This window comes from Nematolebias whitei, chromosome 1 (assembly GCF_014905685.2).
Source record: "Nematolebias whitei isolate Nwh7 chromosome 1, NemWhi1, whole genome shotgun sequence".
In the NCBI taxonomy this organism is placed as follows: Eukaryota; Metazoa; Chordata; class Actinopteri; order Cyprinodontiformes; family Rivulidae; genus Nematolebias; species Nematolebias whitei.
This window is the reverse complement of record NC_056498.1, coordinates 91,198,395-91,226,333: the sequence shown is the minus strand read 5'-3', so window position 1 is coordinate 91,226,333 and position 27,939 is coordinate 91,198,395. Positions and strand designations below refer to the sequence as shown.

Here is a 27,939-nt window from a genome sequence, read left to right as displayed (position 1 = left end):
GAGCTGAGCAGAGGTTTATTTATTTATTTGGGGGCGGGGGGGGGGGGGGGTTGTTTGTGTGTGTGTGTGTGTGTGTGTGTGTGTGTGCGTGCGGCTTGATTTAGGTCAGCGGTTGCAGAACCGCGCGCAGCCATGACCGGTGTCCGCGCAAAGTTCTCTTTAATTCTGACCCAGTTCAGTTTGAGGGAACAGATGTGCGTTTGATACAAAGTGGACCAAACCAAGAAAATCCAGCTGTGTCTCAAAATAAAATCAGTTTTGTAATATTTTATAAAGCACACACACCTGCAAGACTGAAGTGTGTGCGTGGGCGCGTTAAGCTAAACAATGGCTGTGCTCTGGAGACGCATGCCCTCTCTGGCTTTGAGCTGAACCTGTTCTTCAGCTTTGCATCGAGATGTTTGTGTCAGCTGATGCTCACATGCTCTGCAGTGGCTCGTCCTCCTCCGGTGTGTGTGGACTCACTCATCAGGTGCTTTCCCACCTCTCAACTTCTTTACTTTGTTCACTTCTTCTACTGGCTGAGTGCACAGCTTCTTCAAGCCTTTGCAGTCAGGTTTGATATATTTGACTCCACTGGAGGTTAGAAAAGGGGCTTTTGAGAACATTTCTTCTGGTTTCAAGGGATCACTAGTGCCAAAGGTGAGGCTGACCAAATGCTCCAGATTATTATTATTCCTATGCAGTGCAATCCCCCTAATCTCCATGCTGGAAAATGAAATGAGGGATTCTGGATTAAAGGAGAGTTAGTTGTAAAAGACTTCTGCTGTTAGAGGTTTCATCCACATGTGGTCTGCTGAAGCAAAGATCCAACCAAGAGACAAATTACTTGTCTCCTTAGTAAGTTGGTTAAAGGAACAATGGTTGGTCGCTCACAGACACTGGCAGGAGTTCAGACCTTTGTGTAAAACAAGACATATTCTTGTCAGCTGAGCCATTTAATTATGTTTTTTAAAAATACTCAACATTTTCCGCTCAGTTTGAATAGATGGAACTGAACGAATTACAACTATGCTTTTTTGTTTTGTTGTACTTTTGAAAGGCTATAGGCTACATTTAATTCCAGTTTTATACCTTTTCAGTTCTGCAGAAACACAGAATGCCTGGGAAAATAAATTCTGACTACATGCTGACGGTAAGACTAAAATATTCTGCAATAATCTCAACAACTCATGATTGAACTGAAGTAACAGTTGAATACATGAAATATTTATGTGAGACAACACAGTCTGTGGAGAATATTCTGCATTTTAGACGTCTTAAATCTAATATTCACAAAAATGTGTGTTTTCATATAGACAATACAATTTTCCTGTGTTAGTCACATGACCTGCAGCTGAGAGCAACTTCCAACATGAAGTCAGAATGAAGTTAATGTAAAATGATCAACAAGGCCAGTCAGCACCAAATTCAGTCTTTCATAAGCTGCTGTGAGAACAAGCTTACAGAAAAGTGTTTACTTTCACAAACTCGATCGACTAGAATGAGGAATGGAAAGTTACAAATAACTGTCCATGTCGCCTCATCCGAGCCACCGGTGGGAACTCATCACACGCACGAGCTTATTCTTTAGACTCCCTCGGCTGAGGACGACAAACAACAGCTGTGACCTGCATGCAAACCTCGAAGGCTCTGCTTTGTAGCATACAGAGTCAAACCGACTGATTCCATCGTTCATCTCTTTTTTAAAACCAGCTTCTCCTTCCTCTCCTCACATGTTGCAGGCTCTAATAAATAGAAAGCAACAGAACCTGAAGCCCCATATGAGGATAAAAAAGATTGCCTTTTGAGAATATCAGAATCCTCTGAAGAGCGACTTGTTGTGTTCAGTGCGTCATGGATACAAACTGGAGAAAACTGATTAAAGCAATCTAACACGATCTGTTCAAAACCAGTTGCTCATTCCTTTTCTAACAAAAATAACAACCAGGAATCAAAACAAGTCGCGTGCAGCTGAAGGCACCGGTGAGTGAACCTGGTGGCCTCACCGGGCGATCAGCTCCTGTCAATCACTTCCTTAATGATTCAGCCCACCGAACTGTGTGGTCTAAGATTAACTGCACGTTGAGTTTTGACTTTTAAAAAGACAGGCTTGACTTTTATGACAGAAGTTGCTTTTTGAGTCCACTGTAGAATTTTCAGAAGAGCTTGCTGCTTTAATAAAAGACAAAACACTGGTGGAGATTCCCAGTCATCCAGGACTGGTAAATTCAAACAAGTTCAAAAACAACTGGACTTTATTTGTAACAGAAGACGTTTCACTTCTCATCCGAGGAGCTTTCTCAGTTTAAAGAACCGAGCGTGTGCGGTTCGAGCTATAAAGCTGAGGTAAGATAGATACATATGCAGATTTCCCTATCACTCCTCACAATAGGGGCTCGTTAGAGTCTTTGTTAGTTTGACTCACAGAGGAGCCACTCTGGTCACATGGATGACATTCCTGACAGGTGTGAACATGACTGGGTATCAGACCTACAGCTGCATTAATAAATAATAAATGCATTAATTAATAAGACAAACACGCAGCAGTTCAATTAATGCATTTTAGGAAGGTTAGTACAAATCTGGAAAACAAAAGCAGACTTTTTTCCCCTTTTTTATATAATGTAGACTTTTTCTTTTTTCAATTAAAAGTTAGTGATAGAATCAAAAGAGCTGCGAGTTACAATGTGTTTAATAAAACAAAGGTTCAGCATAAAAAACTGGATTTCAGCAAACAGTTGTCTGCATTTATTGTAATGATCATCATCAGATCATTATTATGTCACTGCAAAAATGTTAAAGAATAAATATTTTATATTATGCTTTTTAAAAACCACAAAAACAGTTTTAAAGCATTTATATTGAAAATTTTCTTTTTAAATTTACTTTTTGCCTGCTGCCATGAAAGGCAGACGGTCACATTATTTCCTTTGACTGTGTGTATTTAATTGATCGTCTGTCAGCAAAATATCTCATTAGCCAGTGGAATGAAATTCTCACTAAATGTTCATTGCATGTACAATGAACACACCAAATCTGCATATCTGGTGACAAAACTGTTGTAAGGTTGTCCTTCACCAAACCGTCTTTTCTCTTCTAGCTGAACAACGAGAATATGAAAGCTGACTTGGAAGCGCCTCTGCCCGCTGCACACGACGATTTTGCGATCCGATGTCGAGATGTGTGCCGGTCTTACGGAAAGCTGAAGGTCCTCAGTAGCCTGAACCTGACCGTACCGCAGGGACACATGTGAGTGCTGCTGCTCCCACGCATTTCAATCTGACAGATAAATAGGTTAGTCAAGTCAAATTTATTTATAGAGCACATTTAAAATACCAAAGTGCTTAACAATAAAATCACAGCATCAAGTAAAAAAATTGAGAATAGAATAAAGAGCAGCACAATGGCTCAGTGGTTGGCACTGTTGCCTCACAGCAAGAAGGTCCTGGGTTCAATCCCCGGTTGGACCTGGGGTCTTTCTGGGTGGAGTTTGCATGTTCTTCTTGTGCTTGCGTGGGTTTTCCCCGGGTACTCCGGTTTCCTCCCACCGACCAAAAACATGCATGTTAGTCTGCCTTCAGGCCCAGGCCTCCCCTGGAAAAGATCTGTGATGTCAGTGGATTTGCCTCGTTAAATAAAGGTTAATAATAAAGAGTAAGTAAAACCTGAACCAAACCTTGTACCAAAAAAGTCCATGCTCAATAATCCAGGTACACAATCCAACAATTTTGAGTCAGGTCATCTGGACAGTTTCTTTCTTTTTTTTTTCTGAAACGTTTCACTTTCCATCCAGAAGGCTTCATCAGTCAAGGAAACACACAACACAAAACTGATTCTTCCCCCAAGCTTACTCCAAAGTGGAACAAACCAGTTATGTTGGTTCTAAGATGGTGTACTGATGATGATGGTACTCCTTGTAGCACTTACAGGCACAAGTACAAGATGTTCTCTTCATGCAAAAGGTGTTCACATTCCTGGATGAGGTTCTGGGACACGAAGGCCTGTCCGCTGTCCTTTATCGTTCATACTCACTCGTCAAACATGTCATTTTTCTGCTAAGTAGTCAGAGTACTTTGAATATTTCTACCATCTTTTGCTCCTTGCAGGTAAAACAGAAACATTCCAGTATTTCAAAAGGTAGAAAGATTTTCAGAACAGAGTTGTAAAGAAAATACGTAATGTACTAGATCAGGAGCGTCCATCTTTCACTAGAACAACCTAAACGCACGTCTTTTGTTTGACAGACCTGCCTGTTGTTTGTCTCTGTCATATCAGACCCTCATCTTTTGATTCATGCTCGACTTTTCCTACCCTAACCTAGATTCTTAAGCTTAATGTGAGACAACCAAGAGCAAAAGTAAAAGAGAGAACTTGTTTGTTTCCTACAGAGGTCAAGAAGTTAATAAATAGGCCACAATGTTCATTGAATCAGCACAATCAGTTTTCCTTGTACTGTGCAACATTGTGTGATTATTGCACGTCATGCATTTCAATGCACCTGAACAATGTTGGTGATTTATCATTCAGGTTGGATCAAAGTGATAAAGACAAGCTGTCGTACATGTGATTAAAAGAAGAATCAAATCTTCTGGGAGTGTTCAGTTACAGGGCTCAGCTTCGATTTAGTTGTCTTTTGTATAATCAATGTGATAATTCATAGTTTGGTAAAGTTTTAACTTGCTATCCTTACAGACGAATTGTTTCACTTTAGACACAACTTGTGTAAAAAAAACAAACAGTCGTCTTTCATACAGTAAGATATAGTTGAATAAGTGGTTTTATTTTAAACAGAGGTTGCATGAAATGATATAAACAAATATGATTTGATGAGAAAGTATTTTGTCAAGATGCCAAGGTATTCAAAAAATGGACAATTTTACTGAGCGTTCTCTTTTTCCTAGTTTTAGCTAACTCTAAACTTGAAAAATTAGTTTAAGTTCAGTCAGTGAAGCTCTGTGAACATACCAATAAAACAACATCAAATATATATAATACTTATCTGTAATATAGACAAAGGACTGACACTTTCAATTTCTGCCTCAGTTTAGCTTAATTTAGCTGAAGCTAAACCAAACTCTACCAAACAGTTACAATTTGAAAGTCTCTTAAAGGCAACGTTCGTGTGGTAGTTTTCATTCATGGGTTTGTTCATAAAAACTTCCATGGAAAATCTCTGAATTCTCAATGGCAAAATAATCCTAATCAAAGTTAAAAACAGTCACATGAATCTTTCTGACGCTAGGACATTAGGATAAAATGTCAACTTGAGTAATTTAGACAATAAAATTCTCAGGAATCTCAGCATTTATGTTTCGTCTGCATATTTTAAAATATTTCTCTGTTTTTTTAATCTCATCTGACCATGGCAGATGCAGGCGAAGAAGCTGCTGACTATCTGTTCAGCAGCTTCACTTTCTAAAACATGATCAGCCAGTCGCCTTTCAGATAACTTCTTCATATGATATGAACAACATTCCTTCTTCAGATGCATCTGTGAAATCTAATTAAGACTGTTTGTGGTTAATGTGACATGTGCCTCTTTTTACCAGTTATGGCCTTTTGGGGCCCAGTGGATGTGGAAAGACAACTCTTCTAAAATGCATCGTGGGAACGCTGAAGATCTCACGAGGCCACATCACTGTGTTGGGGAAGCCACCTGCATTTCCTGGTCACGAAGTACCAGGGAAAATGGTTGGATACATGCCACAGGTAATCAACAAGTGGACAAGTAAAAAAGTGCATCCAATTAGTAAAACAAAAATTGTATATAAATGCAGCAATCATGTCAGGTTGCTGCTCTTTCACAACCGAGTAGTGTCTTCCTCCAGGGCTTCTGTAATTTAACCTTTGTTGCCAGGCCATGTGACGAGGTCAGTAACACGCACGCTATGTGTCCTTCTATGTGTAACATTGAGTATCACACTCATCCAACAGGACATGACCTCTTACCTACAGAGAAAGGAATGTTACACCTGAAATATGTGCTGCTCTGTCTCTGCTGTCTGGTGAAAAATACAAAGGAAGTTTCTTGAGACTCATAGTATGTAGATCATGTGAATATGCTATGTATACATAACATAAATATGATATGTAATAAATGTTCATGTGGCTTTATTAACGGTACCATTTCAAATCTGCAGGGTTATTTCTTTGAAAGAAATCTGAAAAGCAAAACAGCCATGCTTCCAATAGCTTGTAGCAAACTCATGTTTGTGTTACACAGGAGCTAGCACTGTACAACGAGTTCACCATCAGCGACACCTTGACTTTTTTCGGTCGAATCCACGGCCTGACATCGAAGGAAACCCAAGCGCGCATGGACTTCCTGATTGATTTCCTTCATCTACCTCAAAAGCAGAGCCTGGTCCGAAATCTCAGGTAAAAAGCAAAAATGTGTTATCTAACAGGCAGGCTGACCATCTAAATGCATCTTTTTGCTCCAAATGTGTCCAAATTTTTAGGTCTTGTAAAAAAATTAATCCATTTTATCTTCATGAACCAAAAATGAGGGTGTGTTTTTGGAGGAGCAAGGCTCCGGTTTGATCCAGTTCATTATGTTCCCCAGACTTTGAACCCTTGATGATATATCCATACAGAAACAAACCTAACCGTTTCTCTTTGGAGTCAGCATAGTAACAAAACAATTAGTTTGTCTGATAAGCAGGCAGTGGAAAGTCTAATAAAATCATGTCGTTGCTATTTGCCATCTAATGACTATTGCACTTGCGCCAGTGTTGGCACAAAAACAATCCTGTTAGCCATGACAGGATTTTAAATGGATCTCCACCCTGAGTTCAGGCGTGAGACGAAAACCCCCACAGAATAAGCATAGAAATGAAAGAAGTTGCCAATTTTCATCAGCCACTCAAAACTACTTTTACCCCTAAGATGTAGTTAAAAGTAAGCTACCTGGCAACGCTTCGCTCGCTGTTTCTGTTTTCATTGGGGCAAAACATTTACTGAATATAATGAATAATGGAAGTTGCTGCAGTGTTTAGACACTCCACCATTTCTTCCTTATATGAACTTTAACATTTTCAGCATAGTACTGCACCGTATGTAACCAAGCAAGAATTTCTGTTGCATCACAGGCTGTCACTCCACCTTTAGCCTTATTTGGCTTGCATCACCACCCAGAACAAAATTCTAAGATTTTATAAAGTTATCAATCTCAAACATTGTATCTAAAGTACCTTGTTGATTGGTTGTACCCACTTCTCACAGCTGGATTTGTGATTCCTGTCATATACTTAAATGTTTCATGGCTTTCGCCACATTTTACTAACAGAGGGCCAGGTCTCTAGCAGTGTTTGATCACGTCATTTCCTTTGAGAAGAAACAATATACACATTTGTGTAAGATAATTTGCTGTTAAGATAAGAACACTTTCAGAGCTTTCCACAACTTGTTGTGTAAATGATATTGCTACAGTCTTGTTAGTGTTTTTCATGTTCTGCTCCTGCCCTACATGGGAAAGTCCCAGCTGCTTGTAACATGAATGATATTCTTGGTATGAACATGTTAAACATGTGATCGTGACAAGAATGGTTATTTTTCAGATTATATACTTTTATTTTAATCCAATGTAGAGAAAGTCTATTTTTAATCATCACACACCAACACCCACAGTTATTTTTTTTTTTTTAATTATACCATGTCCCCTCAGAGTATTCTCACCTCAGCTATTGTTTACTTCTGTCCTGTCGGGCAGGTTTGTCTTGAACATTTTGTTTTGGCTCCTTTTGGCTCCCACCTTTCCACCACCCTCTGGATTGAGTGGCATGCACAAATAAGGTGACAAAACAGTCGGGAGTATCGACGAGGGTTCCTCCACCCTGACTTCCTCTGACTGATTCTGCTTCTTGTCTTTCAGTGGAGGACAGCGGAGGAGAGTGTCTCTCGGAGCTGCTTTGCTGCAGAATCCAGAGCTGCTCATCCTGGACGAACCGACGGTCGGAGTGGACCCTGTGCTCAGGTCCAAGTATGTATCTTTGAGTCACACAGCAGGTCTGACTGTTGTTCACAGCCCCTGGCCCATTTCATTTCCCAGAACCCTCTTTAAAACAGAGGCAACACGTTGAGATAAAAGGAAGTCCCAAATTACACATAAACTAGATTTCACTTTAGATTTTACTCGTGGCCAGAACAAGTTTTTGTGTTTCGTTCTTGAGATTTCCATAAATCAAATCTAAAGAGGATTGCCAGTAGCTTTGGTTTTGCTATTATTTGTATAAAATATAAAAAAGCAGCTGTCATAAATTGATGAGACCACTTCAACAGTTGTTCATTGCTTCATTTTATTCTCGTTCTTTAATTTATTATCAGTGTTTGTGTCAACCAGCAGTAGTTTAGTTTTTTATGTCTCTGCTGCTATTTCCTGGGTCAGAACCTAAAAGATTTGCAATCCACACCGGTTTAGAATGATACAAAACATTAAATTCAAACTTTGAATTGCTGGTAAGATAACAGAAAGATTATTTCAACTATATTTAAATGTGAACTTATCAGCAGACTTGATGTGTTTGCCAAATTCAGTAAATCAATATAATACTTACGTTTGTCTGATAAGTTGAAGAGTTCTGAGGCGAAAAGATTTCAAAAGAAATTTGATTGTGGGCAAAATCTGACATTTGTGTTTACTATGATTAAGATGAAAAAATGTTTTCAACATCCATCTTATCTTAGCTAACCAGCTACATTTAATAGATGACCTGGTATTTTGTAGACAAATACTAAATACTTGACATGATCCTAGTATTCTTTGTGTTTATTGACATTTCTAGATTTAATTACCGTAGCTGTTTTACATAATGCTGTTCTCCATGTTGCCTTCTGCTTACATTTATAGTTTTTTTATTCGTGTTTCGCTTTTGTGAGATTTGTTTCCAGTTGTTCCTCGGTACTTTTCCACAGTCAACCTGTGCTCTTCAGTCCTGCTCCTCCCCCTCACACCTGCACCCCATGACACCCACAGACACCGCCTCAGTCCCAGCCTTTTCATTTTATTCTCTTTCTCTCCCATCTTCGGTCTCGTTTGTGTCTCCTTGAGCTTTTATTTTGGGTTTACTGTTTGCTACGTCAGCCATTTGTTTTATTAAATAAAACCTTAACGTTTTATTTGAGCTTCCTCCTGGTTGTCTGCATTTCTGGGTCCAACCATTAAAGAATAAATATATGTGAACTTGGTCTGATGAAACGTCTTCAGAAACTTCAGAATATCCCCATCATTTACAATAAGACAAGTTTTAGGAAAAGTTGAAAATGTCTCCAGTGAGCTGTAATGTGACCTCCTACAGTAGAAACCGATCAAACCAGGAACATTTAACTTCATAACTCATTGACAAGCACGTATTGCTTCCTTTAATACTGATTGATATTGACATGGGAGTATTTAGAGAAATGTAATGACAACTGATTTTCTAGCTTTTTCTTCTGCAGTGGTTATATTTTATATTGACAGTAAAAATATGAGAGCATCATTTCTAAATGTAAATAAATGTTCATCACACACACTCTGTAGCAGTCAGCTAGGTTTTTTTATGACATTGATCTTTGAAGTCATTTCAGGTTAATGGTTTTACAGTGTTCTGTCTGCGCAGCTGGCACAGCTCATAAGTGCCCTCAGGATATTGTATTGAAAAAAGTTTTCCCAGATAGTGCAAGAGATTATCAGCACAGCCAGATAACTTTATGTAACTTTTATACGCACCCACGTTTTGGCTAGTTTGCAAGAAATGTTGTTTTTACATGTCGACAAGGATAAGACCTGGTTTTTTGGACGATGTTTGGAACGGGTAGTGTTGCTTCAGTGTGTAATCACAAATCCAGGTCAGATGAGACATCTGGCAATGAACCTGTTGTCAGAGAGTTTAGGAGAACACGCACGTTGGGGGTTGTTTAATATGTTTATATGGTGTTCGTTCTAGGATCTGGCAGCACCTGGTGGAGATTGTGAAGACGGGAAAAGTCTCCGTCATCATCACCACTCACTATATAGAAGAGGCCAGGCAAGCCCATGTGGTGAGATGCATCAAACATACACCCACATGCATCTACACAAACACGCAAATTAGGCACAAATGCAAACGTGCAACCATTGGAAATCTGAAAACCAATAGATCAAAGCTCTCTCGTCCATGTTCTTTTCCAGGGAAACGTAATGAGTCTGTAAATGAATTCTAATGTTTATTAGTTTTGACAGGAAGAACAAAAACACAATGTCAGTGGGTGCACATGGGCTTGAGGCTGCACAGAGGCTCCCTTGTGTGCAGAGCTGCAGGTTTCTGTTCTGTAAGCTGTAAATCACCACCACAGGACAAAATCTGTTTCGGACGGCCACCGGGTCCTCCAAACATGCAGAAAAGCCGATTTTTTTTCTCTCATATTTAAGTAATAAATCTATGTTTTAGTGAATATTTTAGCACTTGGTGTCTTTCAGAGTAGAAATATATGCAAAAGTCTTACAAAACAATCTGCTGCATACTAAACAAAGCATGGATGTAAAACTGACTGTGGGAAGTAAAGATGAGTCAGTGTTGACTGAATCCAGTTAGTAAATGGGATTTGTGGTTTGCATGAATCAAACTCCATCCAGGTAACACAAATAACGTGAAGGGAAAAAAACAACACTTCCTGCTCATTTTGATCCATAAAAGAAGAGGTTCAGTCAGCCTCTAGTCAACTTTACAGTATTTATTGGAAACTTGGGTTGCTTTTTAATCTTTTTGTAATACTCTTGGTTCACTAGAGTTCATTCGTTTTCCACTAATCATCTTTACAATGTCCAAACACCCAACTGCAGTAAAAGTTTGAAGATTAGCTTCCAGGAAGTCATTTTTTTAGTGTCATGAAGGAGGATAGAGTTCTGCTAAGAGCTTCAAAAATACATTGATTCATTATATTTGACTAAACAAAATGAGAAATCAATAAATAAATAAAATAACCAAATTTGCTTCCCCCCATCTCTTATCTAACAACTTCCCTGTCATGTGGGCTTAAATCTCTGATTTTATTTGTTATTGTTTGAGACTTCTGTGGCTTTTTTCTTGTTTGAAAGCTCACAGATTTATAACCAGTACAAGCCAAGCAGTCAGGCTGGACTGGAGTGAAACCAGTGTTGAACATGATCTCTTCTCTGACACCACAACAATGGCTTTTAATTTAAAAAGCCATTGTTGTGCTGTTTGTGCTAATTGAAGTTATATTAGCTGTGGTTTATCATGCGAGTAGTCCTCAGGTGTAAATTTATTTTTGTTGTTTTTATTTTAATGTGTCTTTAAACTTTGCAGGACAGTCAGAAATATTGCTTGGGCACTAATGGTGTTTATCAAGGCAATGTGTATTTCATGCATTTATCATATGTCATCTATCTTACTTAATCAGTATAGATTTTAGACTTTATAATCTGTTCTTCGTTCTGACTGTGATTGTAAATGATAAACTTACTGTGACCGGTCAGTGAGGAACAGAAAGAACTAGTTTAATTATTCTCAAGGTTTGAGTGCTATGATATTGATATGGTGACGTGTCTTCAAGCAGAGTCCTTGACTCAGATCCACTCCTTCCTGTCTGCAGCAGACATTTTGATGACGGCTCGGACACTGGGGTGTGGGGTGGGGGCGTTGAGGGCTGCAGGTTATTCTATAAAACTGACTTTTCTGGTCCAGGAAGGTAGAACAGATCAGTGTTTCAGATGATTGAGGGAAATGATGAGTGTAATCTTGTAAGTGCATTGATCTTCTGTGATTGCTGATTGTTCTCCAAAGCTTCAACAAATCTGAAACAAGTGTGTGATCTTTTTGTGAGTCAGAATTTTCCATGACAGCATTAATAACTCATTCTAGCATAGTTTGCCAGAACGGCTAATATCTAACCAATTCAAGAAACTTCCTGTGTAGTTTTTATTTTTATTTTGTGTTTTTTCCAACTTGCATTTTGAAAGCTGTCTGTTGCACGTTTGATTTGCATCATGTAAGTAAATTAACAAAATTAGTTGGACAGTGTGCAGAATGCAAAACTGGTGTTTATTTTTGCAAATCAGACTTACATTTTTGTATCTATCTCATTTGAATAAAAACAAATAGAAAATATGTCATGCATGATCCAGGAGCTGAGAACTGTTGCATACGCTTCATGCAGACAGAGACTGAAAGTTTTCACTCTTTATCTGAGTTTTAGCAAAACATTTACTGTCACATGAAGCTTTGGTGCAGTTTAAGCAGCTTTTCCAACCTGCTGAACATCTTACTAAATACCAGCAGCAATCTGAATTGTTTTTTTCATATTCCACAGTAGATGAACCTCAGCGTGAAGCCGTTGATTTGACCTACATGACGTGGAATCATTGTAGGAGTGATCAAACCTTTTTTTGTTTTAACCCATGCTGCACAATTCAAAAAAAGACAAGCTTTTCTTTTATCACAGATTCAGTACCAGCCTGCAGAGGCAGGAAGTCTCCAATAAAAACCAGTCAGACAGCATAGATTTCTCCCCACAAGGATGAGATTCTGTCAAAACAACTGAGCCACAGTGACGCAGGCGAGCTCATTAATTGGCTTTTATGACACCTTAACAAGAGAATGTGAGGAGATGCAGCGAATGGTTCAGAGATCCATCGTTCAACTTTTAAGGAAATACTTTTGTCACTTAGACATGTCAGTTTAACAGAAAACTGTAGCTTTATCAGTCTTTTATAGGCTGTTGTTACCAGATAAGCTTTGATTATTCTTCAGCTACAGGTTTAGTTTTTGACATGTGCTGCACTGAGGAGGTTTACGAATCAAGACCACTATTTAAACACACCCCAAAGAAAAGAAAAGTTAGGTTTTGGGTTAGCGATGAACACATTATTGTTTTGTCTCTTACAACAATGGTTAAAAGTGGCCTTCAAAAGAGTATACCATGCAGAAGTTTAAACAAGGATGTGATGCGTGAGCTCTCTGAATGTGTGATGGAGTTGACTCTCTGCTGCTACCGTACAAAGTTTAGCTTAATGTCTTAAATAGATGGAGTTTCAGCTATTTTTTGTTTTCTGAGGTCAAGAAGTCCTTCCTGAATGTTCACTCAGTTTGTGAGGATAGCCTCCCTCTTGGTAGATTTACACATGTCCCATATTCCTTTCAGTTCCTGATAATGGAGTTAACAGAACTCCTGAGGATGTTTTGGACCTTGAACTCCTTTTGTATCCATCCTTTGAGTTGTACTTGAAGACTTATGCAATCACTTACTGTATTTTACATTGTGTTTTAGATTAATTGGTATTACTGTAAATAGAAATTTAATTTTAATTTGACACTGAAGAATGATTTAAAAGTTTTATTTAGGTGTAAAAGGTAAATTTATATTGACCATTGTTGATCTATGACAGTAATAAAACATCTGAATGAATACTTTTTATAGATGCTGTATTTGACAGATATGCTTTAGCAGAATCTGGTCAGATTTTGTTTTATTGCAAAAGAAATTTAATTATTTGTAAAATTTTGTTTTTGTACATCATCTATTTCCTTTTGGCTATTTTAAAACAAGAGTAAGAGTTAATAACCTTTGTAAGGAACTTGAAATTTAAAAAATCATGCCAAATGTTGACTTCCTTAAATCCAACTAAAATGGTAGAGGATCGTGTGTGTGTGTGTGTGTGTGTGTGTGTGTATGGGGGGGGGGGGGTCCTTTTAAGGTACAGATGATGTGTAAAGTATGGCAGATTATCATGAAATCAATGATAAATGGTAAATGGACTGTACTTATATAGCACTTTTCTATCTTATACAGATACTCAAAGTGCTTTACACTACAATCTGTGCCTCATTTACCCATTCATACAGCTCTCTACTACAGGTGCTGGTAATAAAATTAGAATATGAAAAAGTTTATTTATTTCAGTAATTCCATTCAAAAAGCGAAACTTGTACATTATATTCAATCCTTACACACAGACTGATATATTTCAAATGTTTATTTCTTTTAATGTTGATGATTATGACTGACAACTAATGAAACCCCAAATTCAGTATCTCAGAAAATTAGAATATTACTTATTTGGGCAGCTGTGGCTGAGTGGTTAGAGCAGTTGTCCTCCAATTCAAGAGTTGGGGGTTTGAATCCACCAGCAGTCACATGCCCAAATGTCCCTGGACAAGACATTGAACCCCTCATAGCCTCTGATGTGTGTCCCATCAATGTATGAATGTGATAAAGCTCTGATTAGTCTCTTTAGAATGATTTGTTCAATTATCTTTGTAGAGATCTAGTAGAGTGCTGTATGAATGAGTAAATGAGGACAGATTGTTGTGTAAAGAGCTTTGAGTGTCTTCATAAGATAGAAAGGTGCTATATAACAATCCTTTTGTGTCTTGCCGTCCTTGTGCAAGGTGTCAATGGTCGTCTTTTGGACAACTGTCAAGTCAGTAGTCTTCCACATGATCTTGTAGCCTACAGAACTAGACTGAGAGACCATTTAAAGGCCTTTGCAAGTGTTTTGAGTTAATTAGCTGATTAGAGTGTGACACCAGGTGTCTTCAGTATTGAACCTTTTTACAATATTCTAATTTTCAAAGATACTAAATTTGGGGTTTTCATTGGTTGTCAGTTATAATCATCAACATAAAAAAATAAACATTTGAAATATATCAGTCTGTGTGTAATGAATAAATATAATATAATGAATGAATATAATATAATGAATGAATATAATATAATGAATAAATATAATATAATGAATGAATATAGTATAATGAATGAATATAATATAATGAATGAATATAATATAATGAATGAATATAATATAATGAATAAATATAATATAATGAATGAATATAATATAATGAATGAATATAATATAATGAATGAATATAATATAATGAATGAATATAATATAATGGATAAATATAATATAATGAATGAATATAATATAATGAATAAATATAATATAATGAATAAATATAAAATAATGAATGAATATAATATACAAGTTTCACTTTTTGAATGGAATTACTGAAATCACTTTTCATGATATTCTAATTTTATGACCAGCACCTGTATTTATGTACAAAGAATAATCAGTGCTTTATCACATTCATACACCAATGGGACACACATGGAAGGCAATGAGGGACACTTGCCCAGGGACACTTCGGCATGTGACTGCTGATGGAATTGAACCCCCAACTTTTGCACTGGAGGATGAATGCTCTAGCCATGCAGCCACAGCCGCCCCAATATAATAAAGACAAAAGTGTAGAGGGAAATATATTTATTTTATATTCCTTTTTTAGTTTGATCAAAACATCCTTGTCTAATAAATGGCTCTTCTTTTATTTAAGGTTGGTCTGATGCGAAACGGCCATTTACTGGCTGAAGGACCTCCTGATGCAGTCATGAAGCAGCACAGTGCAACAGTAAGTACTGTTTTAAGTCCAGTGCATTCTACACCAATACCCTCATGACCCACCTTTTAAAACAGACCATATTTTCTAAGTGATGGTAATTTCACTTGGTTTACCATTTGTTGTCTGCTGCAGACCCTGGAGCATGCCTTCCTGCAGCTGTGTCAGTCATCAGACCAGAACGTTGTTAAACGAGGATCCAGTCCTCAGGGTGGACCCCTGGAGAAAAGCCAATCATTCGAGAGTGGGCGGGACGAGAGTCAACCCATTCTTGCAATCGAACCACCACCCGCAGAAGAACTTCCTAAATGTTCAGGTTTTTTTTCCCTCCTTTTCACCGGCGACAGCTTGAGCTTCATCTCACTTGTGTACATTTTTATACATATGAACCACTTCAGGCTTGTAGTCCATCCATCCATTATCTTTACCCGCTTGTTCCATTTTGGGTCACGGGGGTCGCTGGTGCCCATGTCCAGCAATCACTGTGCGAGGGGCGGGGTACACCCTGGACGGGTCGCAAGTCCATCACAGGGACACATAGAAATAAACGAGACAAACAACCATTCACTCTCTCACTCACACCTAGGGACAATTTAGAGTTACCAGTCAGCCTAACATGCATGTTTTTGGTCTGTGGGAGGAAACTGGAGTACCCGGTGAAAACCCACGCATGCACGGAGAGAACATGCAAACTCCACCCAGAAAGGCCCCTGGACCGGGGTTTTGAACCAAGGACCTGCTCACTGAGAGGCAGCAGCTCTACCAGTTGCGCCACCGTGCTGCCCAGGCTTGTAGTGTCCATTCTTTTTACACCATGACTTTAAAGACAACACTATAAATCTTTGAAAGGGATCTTTATCTAACCACGTCACTGTATAACTGCAGGCTCTGCAGACTCATGTTTGAATACTGCCTTTGTTATATGCAGCTTATCAGCAGGACCTTATCTAAACACCAGAGTGTTGTGTAGATAATGGATAGGATGAAGTCATGGAGCTGAATCGTTTTTCTTTGGGAGTGATTTCAGTCCAAATGACTGATATGTACTCTCTTTTAACACGATCTTACTCCCTGTGGCATAACACTGCTCAAAACCAGCTGTCTTTTATTGCCACGTGCAACAGTTCAATGCATTAAAATGCTTTTAGGATTGTAAATGTGATAAAGAAAAAACTTTATGTAAAGCTGCATACAGATAGACAACTGGCAAATGCTTCAAATAAAGTTTCTTAAAGAAATTTAGGGTATAATTCAGCTTTTTTCCTGTTCTCACATTTATCATTTGACACATCATTGGATTGCTAAATTACATTTTCTGTAGCTTCACATCGTTCAGCAAAAGTTCATCATTTTGTGTTTTTGGTGTTCAGCGAACTGGAAGGCACGAGCCAGACATGTGCTGCCGAGAGGGAGAAACATCGCTGCTCTGATCATTAAGACCATGGTGCGGATGAAGAGAATGCCGGGGTTAGTCCTAGCTTCATTTGTTCAACAGGATGATTTTTAACAGCAGAAGGAGCAGCTGTGTTTCTGACCATTGTGATTTCTGGTGTGCTTTCAGCTCGTTGTGTTTTCAGTTCCTGCTGCCCGTCATCCAGATTTCTCTGATCTGCTTGTGCGTGGGAGGAGAGCCGAAGGGGATCCAGGTGGCTGTGGTGAACAATGACACTTCCACCTCCTCTTTCAGCAGCTCCATGCTGTCCTTCCTGGACAACTCCAGCATCTATCAGGTATCAAATTTCTGGGGAGTTTTGTTTGCTTTTTTTTAATTCAACCTTTATTTATAAAAGGGCACAAGGATTTTTATTGTCATTCACATCACATGTGGTACATATGGTGGAACAAAACTATGTACACAGGGTCCCAGTAACATCCAACAAAAATACAAATTGTAAAGAAAAACAGTAATAAGATCCAAGACATGAACTAAGAAATATACTAGATTCACTAAACTAAGAATACACAAAACTAAGAATACACTGAGAACTAATAGTACAAAAACAATGCGCCAAAACAACAGCAGCACGAACACGAGTCTGTGTGAGCAGATGAGGATTAATGAACACAGCAACATGACGTAATCAGCAGCATGAGATCAGCATCATGGATAGTCAGCAGCACACATCAACAACCAAGTGACATTATAGCCATTTTCACAGTTCTTTTTTTTTTTCACAGTTATTATTCTGGTTAGAGATTCATGAGTCTATCAGCCTCAGGGTAGAAGCTGTTCCTCAGCCTGGTGGTTCTACACTTAATGCTCCTCAACCTCCTTCCTGAAGGGAGCGGGGCAAAAAGTGTGTGTGCTGGGTGAGTGTGGTCCTTCATGATGCAGGTGGCCCTCTTCCTGCATCTGGAGGTGTAGATGTCTGTGATGGTGGGGAGGCTGACTCCAACATCTTCTGTGCAGCCTTCACCACTCTCTGCAGAGCTTTTCTTTCTGCAGCTGTGCAGCCTCCATGCCACATGTTGATGCTGGAGTACAGGATGCTCTCCACTGCACACCTGTAGAAGGAGGTGAGGACTGAGCTTCCCAGACCAGCTCATCTCAGCCGCCTGAGGAAGTAGAGTCTCTGATGAGCTTTCTTGATCAGGCTGGAAGGGTTGTTGCCCCAGCTGAGGTTGTTATTCAGGTGCACACCCAAGTACTTGTAGCTGGAGACCACTTCCACGACAGATCCTCCTATGTTCAGGGGGAGGGGGGTAGTAGGTGTGTTTATTCCTTTTGAAGTCCACAACCATCTCCTTCGGTTACATACAGGTTAGTCTCATTGAGCCTCAAGTACTCATTTACAAGAGAGACCTGATTTAGACAAAGAACACAGATGAGTTACAGACAACAATAGACAATCATATAAAAAGCATATAAAATGAAAAATAAATGGAAGAAAATCCATCCATCCATTTTCTTCCGCTTATCCGGGGTCGGGTCGCGGGGGTAGCAGCTTAAGTAAGGAGGCCCAGACTTCCTTCTCCCCAGCCACTTGGTCCAGCTCCTCCGGGGGAATCCCGAGGCGTTCCCAGGCCAGCCGAGAAACATAGTCCCTCCAGCGTGTCCTGGGTCTTCCTCTGGGTCTCCTCCCGGTGGGACGTGTCCGGAACACCTCATCAGGGAGGCGTCCAGGAGGCATCCTAACCAGATGCCCGAGCCACCTCAACTGGCTCCTCTCGACGTGGAGAAGCAGTGTCTCTACTCCAAGTCCCTCCCGGATGACTGAGCTTCTCACCCTATCTCTAAGGGAGAGCCCAGACACCCTGCGGAGAAAACTCATTTCGGCCGCTTGTATCCGAGATCTCGTTCTTTCGGTCACAACTGAAAGCTCATGACCATAGATGAGGGTGGGAACGTAGATCGATCGGTAAATTGAGAGCTTCGCCTTTTGACTCAGCTCTCTCTTCACCACGACAGACCTGTACAGCGCCCGCTTCACTGCAGACGCTGCACCTATCCGCCTATCAATCTCACGTTCCATTTTTCCCTCATTCATGAACAAGACCCCAAGATACTTGAAGTCCTCCACATGGGGCAGGACCTCCTCCCTGACCCGGAGAGGGCACTCTACTCTTTTCCGGCTCAAGACCATGGCCTTGGATTTGGAGGAACTGATCTTCATCCCAGCTGTGTTGCACTCGGCTGCGAACCGCTCCAGCGAAAGCTGTAGATCACGACCTGATGAAGCCAATAGGACCACATCATCTGCAAAAAGCAAAGAAACAATCTTAAGGCTACCAAAACGAATCCCCTCAACACCTTGGCTGCGCCTAGAAGTTCTGTCCATAAAAGTTATGAACAGAATCGGTGACAAAGGGCAACCTTGGCAGAGTCCAACTCTCACTGGGAACGAGCCCGATTTAATGCCGGCAATGCGGACGAGGCTCTGACACCGGTCATACAAGGACCTAACAGCCCGTATCAAAGGGCCCGGTACCCCATACTCCCAGAGTACCCCCCACAGGGTTCCCCGAGGGATGCAGTCCAACGCCTTCTCCAAGTCCACAAAGCACATGTAGACCGGTTGGGCAAACTCCCACGCACCCTCCAGGACCCTGCTGTGAGTGTAGAGCTGGTCCAGTGTTCCACGACCAGGAAACCGCACTGCTCCTCCTGAATCCGAGGTTCGACTATCCGACAGAAGAAAATGATATTAAATTAAAATATAAAAATATATATCTGCTTCTAGATTTAGATGAATTTGATGTTTGTTTTTTCCAGCACAGTGGTTCCATTATTGAACAAATCACTTGCTCACTTTGCATTTTGTTCTGGTGACAAACAAATATTTGACACTTGGAGGGACCGTTGGTTCCCCTCTCAGATGTTCAATTTATTTTTACTCTTGAGAAAATAGGTTTCACTTCTGTTCAAAGTAAGACAGTGTGACACTTCCCTTTTTCTAAGAAAGTCAGTCAAATTTTCTTTCTAAGGGACACAAACTGGAACCTTTCAGCTCACTGATGCGCACGCACACACGCACACACACATCCACACACACGCCGTGCAAAAACTACAGGCACATAACCAGGATAAAAAGATGATTCAAGGAAGTCCGAGGGTTTTATTCAGTTAATCTTGGTTGAAAGTCTTGATGTAATGAAGTGTTTTTCACACGCCTGACTGTTTTTTGGACTCTGTGTTTTGCAGCAGAATTAAAACACAAACTGCACAATCCGTACATACTTGCACCAATTGGACCTGGTCTGAACAAATCAAAGGAAAATGTCCAGCTTTGCTGCCACTCTCGCTGCAAAAACCCAATGAATATCAGCACTTGTGTTCATTGCATGCACATACTTGACCTCTAATGGTTGCAAAGTTATCGGAGCAAAGCTAGTTGATGGTGAGGACTAGCTCTTTAAACCTCTTGTGCTTCTTTCAAGTTCAAGTAGGTTTTATTTTCATTCGCATCACTTGTGGTACATGAGGTGGAATGAAATTGTGTACACAGGGTCCCAGTTACATCCAACAATAGTAAAAATATAAATTGTAAAAAAGAAACAGTAATAAGATTGAAGATATAAACTAAGAAATACACTAAACACTAATAATGCAAAAAAATGCACTGAACAGCAGGAGCACAAACACGAGTCTGTGAGTAAATGAGTACAAATGAATACAGCATTTTGAGATCAGCAGCATGTATAATCAGCAGCACATATCACCAAAGTTGCAGTCTCAGTCTTTCTTTTCAAGACTGAAGAAACTTTTGTGCAAAATGTTTTGAGTTTTTAGAATGCCTACTTAAAAAAATCACACTTTGCTTTTGAGCAAAGACATGTTGCCATGTGTCCCTGTGATGGACTTGCGACCCGTCCAGGGTGTACCCCGCCCCTCGCACAGTGATTGCTGGACATGGGCACCAGCGACCCCCGTGACCCAAAATGGAATAAACGGGTAAAGATAATGGATGGATGGATGGATGTTGCCATGTTTGGAAATACTTTTGAATAGCTTCAGAATATTTATTGTCTCACATGGTAAATGGACTGTACTTATATAGCACCTTTCACTGTTTTTCTTAGACATTTTATTGTTGGATGTAACTGGGACCCTGTGTACATAATTTCGCTCCACCACATGTACCACATGAGGTGCGAATGACAATAAAGAAACTCTGACTCTGACTCTGACTCTATCTGATCAAGACACTCAAAACTCTTTACACTACAATCTGAGCCTCATTTGTATGTATGTATGTATGTATGTTTTATTTATTCATTTCATTTCATCCAAACAATAAATATAATACAATTTAAAGAAAAGAAAAAAGATATACAATCACAGAAATAAAATGAAAGGCAGCAGAAGAAGAATGAGTTCTTATAATATCTTCCCCTTGTCCCCAAAATATATTCCAAACAAAATTACTATACAAAAGCAAGATGAATTAATAAAAAAAATAAAAAATAAAATAAAATAAAAACTTAGCTAAAATATAAGATCAACTGTAAACAATTTTTATGAACTCACATTATACTTAATATTTAAAAAATAATAATTTTTTTTATCATCTTCTTGAATATGTACATAGTTTTGGCATTTTTAATATCAACCTCCAGATCATTCCACAATCTAATACCCTGAGATATAGTGGATTGCATCATTCCACAATCTAATACCCTGAGATATAGTGGATTGCATCTTCAGACTGGTGCAACACCACGGCTTCACAAACATCTCCATCCCCTTAAGATAATAATTATTTTCTCTTTTCACAATTTCCCTTGAATGTTAGTAGGTAGTATGTTTTTGTTGGCCCCATACATAAACAGTAAGATATTGTAATCAACCAAGTCATAAAATTTTAATATCATATCATTTATATTTATTCAATTTACATTTATTCAATATCATTTATCCATTCATACAGCACTCTACTAGATCTATACAAAGATAATTGAACAAATCATTCTAAAGAGTCTAATCAGTGGTTTAGATCACATTCATACACTGATGGGACACACATCAGAGGGTATGAGGGGTTCAGTGTTTTGCCCAGGGACACTTCAGCATGTGACGGCATGTGGATTTGAAACCCCAACTCCTGCATTGGAGGATGACTGCTCTAACCACTCAGCCACAGCTGCCCTACACATCCACATCTGTGCAGGTTTGCATAATTTATGCTAAAACAACATAGGAAGCAAAGCGCCACAACATGGCCAGAAATAAATTCATAGGTGAGCCTGATTTAAAATAAGTAGACCACAAAATAAAAATCAATAAAAAATTTTTTAAATACATAAAAAATAAAATGATTTTCGAGCAAAGGAAGAAGACAAAATAGAAAAGGATGGTTTTTTGATTGGATGGGTCTTGGCCCTATTAGGCTCATAACATTTTGGATTCAGAGACGTGGTTTTACAACTAAATAGTACAGTAGTTTCAAAAACATACTCACCACCATATATCACTGTGCTTCAATGACACATAAATATCTCTGCTACCAGTCACAAAAATATGTGAAATAATACACACGAGTGCCAATATTTTATGTTTCCTTTTTTTTTCATCGATAAAGACAGCCAAGCTGAACTTTTTCTCCAATACATCTCGAGTGCCCAGCTTTCACACGTGCATAAGGATTACAGATTACAGATAAACATGTTACTATGCAATAAATCAATATGTGGTCTCTCTGTAAGTTCATTTTAGTCATTTATTGTACCTTAAAAATACCCAATATTAATTCACATGTTTTGAATTTAAAAGAAGAAACACTTCCTAATTTTGTTGGTGTTCTCCACAGGTCCCATTGTCTCATCACGAGGCTTTTGAGGGAGTCTATAATGGAAAGTACTGGGGCGTCATTGGCTTTGGAAAGAACTTCACCAGTTTTCTGACCAAACGGTGAGAAAAATCAGATGGATGACTGTGTTGATGAGACCAACAGCTCTAAGTAGCTCTGCTTTTGTCTGGAATGTTGTGTCAAAATGAGCAAATATTGTTTCTTCACCAAAAATGGTCCAGACAAGTGGAACTTTAGTTGTTTGGCCTTCGATTTGAGCTTTATGTTAGTTATAAAGTCAAGTTACTGATTTGATTATTTTATTGGTTTCTGTCATCAAAAGTTTTATAATAAACTGTAAGGGCACCACATACTGAGTGGAATGACATAAAATCAAATGCACTCCTTTGTATTAATTAGATAAGAGCTTAGGTCTGGACGTGCACAGCCTCTTTGATTTGTGGTTCAAATGATCAACTCAGTTAAAATATCTGGAATATGTGTGAACATTTTATAAGAAACAGCTTCAACATAACTGTTGTATAATCCAGTTAGCAGTGGAAATCAGTGAATAAAATAACCTCTTCCTGATTTGCAGTAAATCATAGGACTTTTGCCTCACTGCCATGAAAGGCAGGTGATAATATATTTACCATCATCTATATGTTCATTTGTTTGTCTGTTAGCATGAACCCAGAGGTGTAGTCTACGTGATATGCGGACACATGGAGTATATCCACTAGAAAAGCCTAAGAATTTCAGTATAACTATTTAAAAGTGCCCAATGATACATGACATTAGGCATGTGTCACTGGTATGTTAAATGGCAGTTAAATCTGTATACAGCACTTGTTTATTACATTCACTTATCCAGCAATTTATTGCTTAATTCTGTACTTACTACTTAATACTTGAACATGTTTTGCATTGATACTGTTTTATAAATTCTACAACATGTTTCAAATACAAAACCAACTGTTGCACAACGTTTGTTGTACACTTATTCAAATATAAGCAACAGAGAAATTTGGAAATGTTCAATATGCTTAAAAATTTGTGGCAGCGTGACATGGTAGCATGATGGCTCAGTGGTTAGCACTGTTGCTTCACAGCAAGAAGGTCCTGGGTTCAATCCCCGGTTGGACCTGGGGTCTTTCTGTGTGGAGTTTGCATGTTCTTCTCGTGCTGCGTGGGTTTTCTCTGGGTACACCGGTTTCCTCCCACAGACCAAAAGCATGCATGTTAGGCTGCCTTCAGGCCCAGGTCTCCCTTGCAAAAGACGTATATGATCTCAGTGGGATTTGCCTGGTTAAATAAAGGTTAAATAAAATGAAAAAATAAAAAAATAAACATAAATTGATAATTACATTGTACTAACCGTGTATTTTGGTTTCTAAGCACAGTATACCTAGTACAAAAATGTAGACTTCACCATTGCATGAAGTCATGGACAGATTTCAGTGAAACTCAGAAAGTACCGTTATCACTGAATGCGCATATGTAAAGTTATAGATCTTGTCATCTTATCATTTGGAGCACATAAGCTTTGGTGTGGTAGTAGCTGAGAGTCATCCCTAACACCTTAGTGAATCTACATGTGTGAGAGTATTTGTTTTTAATATTTGTCCAAAACAGTCAGAACCCAGTCATTTTTCATTATAGAAAGTTTCCTTTTTCATTCCTGGGCAACATTTGAACTTCACAAACTGTAGTTTTTGTGATGTTTGTATTATTTTGTCTACAAAAGGCTCTCAGACTTCAGTATATTTCTGCTCCATTATATACATACACTTCTTTATAGGAATCCTACTCATATATCCTTAAACCACTTAAAACCACAATGAAGTAGCACTTTGACCTGATAAAGTTGAGACACTTATTAAACTGGAACTGTAGCTGATCTAAAGTTTTGAGTTATAAATTACGTTCAGTAAGGTAAATGGTAAATGGTAAATGGACTGTACTTATATAAAAACCTTTCTATCTTATCAAGACACTCAAAGCTCTTTACAACAATCTGTGCCTCATTTACCCATTCATACAGCACTCTACTAGATCTCTACAAAGATAATTGAACAAATCATTCTAAAGAGACTAATCAGTGCTTTATCACATTCATACACTGATGGGACGCACATCAGAGGCAACGAGGGGTTCAGTGTCTTGCCCAGGGACACTTCAGCATGTGACTGCTGGTGGATTCGAACCCCCGACTTTTGCATTGGAGGATGACTGCTCTAACCACTCATCCACAGCCACTCCTAGTAAGGGATGGGCTCTGTTAATAGTTAGGACCCCAGAAGATGCAAAAAAAAAAGTTTGAGATTAAAAATAACATATTTAAACACAAGTATAAATCAAAATAAGCCACAACTATATTTTTTATGTTGTTTGATAGGGTTAAACAAACAATAAATAAAATAAATACACCTTAACTTTCACCAGTGGTTAGAGCAGTCTTCCTCCAATGCAAGAGTTGGGGGTTCGAATCCACCCGCAGTCACATGCTGAAGTGTCCCTGGGCAAGACAATGAACCCCTCATAGCCTCTGATGTGTGTCTCATCAGTGTATGAATGTAATAAATCACTGATTAGTCTCTTTAGAATGATTTGTTCAATTATCTTTGTAGAGATCTAGTAGAGTGCTGTATGAATGGGTATATGAGGACACAGATTGTAGTGTAAAGAGCTTTGAGTATCTTGATCAGATAGAAAGATGTTATAGAAGTACAGTCTGTTTACCATTTTTGTTAGTTTTCTCTTCAAAACCATTGTTACATGCTGTGCACTTTTGTTCACACGTTGTGGGTTTGGGTGGGTGGGTGGGTGGGGGTGGGGGGGTTGAAGCATTATAGTAATAAGATTCCTCTGTACAAACACTGACAATATGTTTACAGATGTTCCAGTATCACAAATGGCTCAGAAATTGACAAACATATGAAATGTTGCATCTGTGTATAGAAACCCTGTGAAGACGAGCTGCAGTACAGTCGGTTCTGTTTGTCCCTGAACACGTCTAAACTTGTTGAACTAGGCTTTAAAGTTCATCTTGTCTTGTCCCCCATCTCTTAAATCAAAATTTCATCTTCCTCCTTTTTGTCACTGCTCGGTATTCCTTTTAGTTTCTTTCTTGCCTGATGCTCATGTTGTTGTGCACCTGCAGCGCAGCTCTGATTACAGAGGAATCCGTCTGTGTGTGTCAAACTGATGCGCAGTCATTACACTGAAAACCCACAATAAGAGAGCCTGGCTCCATAAAACATGCCGATGTGACACAAACACAAGGTGCGCTCCAGCTGCAGGGCCCAAACGATCTCCTCTCACAAAGACAAAAATGTTGGACACACAAGCACACTGCACACCTGAAAACTGCACTCACTTCATTCCCGCTTCATGTGTGGAAAGATTCCTCAAAAATTCATCATGGCTGTGAATATCTGGAGCTAAAGTGTGATTTGATGCATTTATTAGTCAGAAGTTTCTTTTAAGTGACTTCAGTTCTAACAGAGTTTTATTGGTCATACACATGTTGGTGTGCACAACCCAGAAAATAAGATGTTTTCACTGGAAGTGGTACCTCCAGCTATTTCATCACAGTTCTAATCTGAAAACAGATCATGTGAAAACTAGATCAGCGCCATCAAAGGTCAGATATTTGAGGATCTAAATCAGGGAAAATAATCATTGTGAACATTTTATATTACATTTCATAAAACAAGCTTTTTTACCTCACCAGGGTTTTAAAGATGTGTAGATTAAAGGCCTAACGTTCCTTGAAGGAACACGTATCACCTGCTGCGTTTCATGCCGAAGCTTTAATGATCAGTTGCTGCTCAGACTATACAATGGGGATAACTCACAGCTACTACCTTGTCAAATTTTAGCTCAGTTTCTGTAGAACTGACTGAGTTGTAGCAATTGTTGTGTTTGCTAGGTGTGATTGGCTGTGGTGACCATCTTGAATTGAGTTCATTCCAAAAGTTAACTAGTTGTAACTGGACATTCAGTGATTACTTTCTGAGCGTTTCACTAAAATTCATTCAGTGGTTCATGAGATATTTTGCTAAAAGACAAATTTACACAGGCAATTACAATACAGTGCATAACTTCCTGCCTTCTATGGTGGCAGTGGGCAGTAATAGTACTAAGTTTTTCTTCAAATTTGTCAGTTGTTCTTCTGAGCTAAAAACACAAAGGCCAATTAGTAATTTTTAGGAATGACATGCTCTTTTTGTGTGTCTGAGGCTGATAATGGCTCAGAGTGCCAGAGAGCTGCTGTCATGTGAGGATGAGTCAGTCCTGAGGTTTTGTTTTTGGTGTGAAGCCCAGCATGTGATTCATTGGTAGACAGTCTGGTCCTTCCTGTCCTTAAACACCTGGGCAGGTGTGTTTTTTAGGGCTGACCAATCAGACGCTGGTAATCACTGAATCGTGTGCTGATCATGTGACTGGCCTGCTTCAACCAAACGAAGGGTGCTCACTTTTGCATGGGAGTTTTCACGTCTTTTGGCTTAGAGAAATTGAGTTTTAACGAGATGTAAACCCAATATTCGTCTTTTCCTATTGTTTGTTAGGTGGTGTGTGAGCCAAGCATAATGGGTAGGAGTTAGAAGTATGATTACTATATATTGACAGGACATTACTCTATATTAGGTCTATTAATCAGGCAGACTGAGACATTTTGTTAATGTGTTGTCAAACTGAAAAACAAATCCTAAACCAGTCTCGGGGGCAGCTGTGGATGAGTGGTTAGAGCAGTCGTCCTCCAATGCAAGAGTTGGGGGTTCGCAGTCACATGCCCAAGTGTCCTGGGTAAGACACTGCCTCCAATGTGTGTCCCATCGGTGTATGAATGTGATAGTCCAGGGGTGTCCAATACGTCGATCGCGATCTACCGGTCAATTGCAAAGGCATTATGAGTAGATCACTTGGCATAAAATAAAAAAAATAAATAGATGTCAGCCTATCATCTATCCTCACTATGAAATGTGTTACTTGACTGACATACAGGGCATCCAGTCACAGCCCTCATTCTCTCAAACCAGGTAGAGTGGAGATTTTCTGGGGAAATATTTATATTTATCCATATTTACCCCTCTCTGTCTGTCTGTCTGTGTCTGTTTGTTTCTGTCTGTCTGTGTCTCTGTCTGTGTCTGTTTGTTTCTGTCTGTCTGTGCCTCTGTCTGTCTGTCTGTGTCTCTTGTTTGTCTGTGCCTCTGTCTGTCTGTCTGTCTGTGTCTCTTGTTTGTCTGTGTCTCTGTTTGTCTGTCTGTGTCTCTTGTTTGTCTGTCTGTGTCTCTGTCTGTCTGTGTCTCCTGTGTCTCTGTCTGTCTGTGTCTCTTGTTTGT

At 39.2% G+C, this 27,939-nt stretch overlaps 1 protein-coding gene across 1 annotated transcript in view; it reads left to right on the top strand.

The window, feature by feature from the left end:
- The first annotated feature begins 436 nt into the window (after positions 1 to 436).
- Positions 437 to 27,939, top strand: part of abch1 (ATP-binding cassette, sub-family H, member 1) — a 49,527-nt gene continuing 22,024 nt past the window's right edge. The window contains exons 1-12 of the mRNA XM_037674609.1: positions 437 to 472; positions 1,083 to 1,135; positions 3,083 to 3,231; positions 5,532 to 5,691; positions 6,206 to 6,360; positions 7,856 to 7,963; positions 9,909 to 10,002; positions 15,303 to 15,377; positions 15,501 to 15,681; positions 16,736 to 16,832; positions 16,927 to 17,095; positions 22,613 to 22,713. Coding sequence (XP_037530537.1) covers positions 1,100 to 1,135; positions 3,083 to 3,231; positions 5,532 to 5,691; positions 6,206 to 6,360; positions 7,856 to 7,963; positions 9,909 to 10,002; positions 15,303 to 15,377; positions 15,501 to 15,681; positions 16,736 to 16,832; positions 16,927 to 17,095; positions 22,613 to 22,713 — 1,325 coding nt within the window. The 5' untranslated portion in view covers positions 437 to 472; positions 1,083 to 1,099. The remainder of the gene's footprint in view (positions 473 to 1,082; positions 1,136 to 3,082; positions 3,232 to 5,531; positions 5,692 to 6,205; positions 6,361 to 7,855; positions 7,964 to 9,908; positions 10,003 to 15,302; positions 15,378 to 15,500; positions 15,682 to 16,735; positions 16,833 to 16,926; positions 17,096 to 22,612; positions 22,714 to 27,939) is intronic.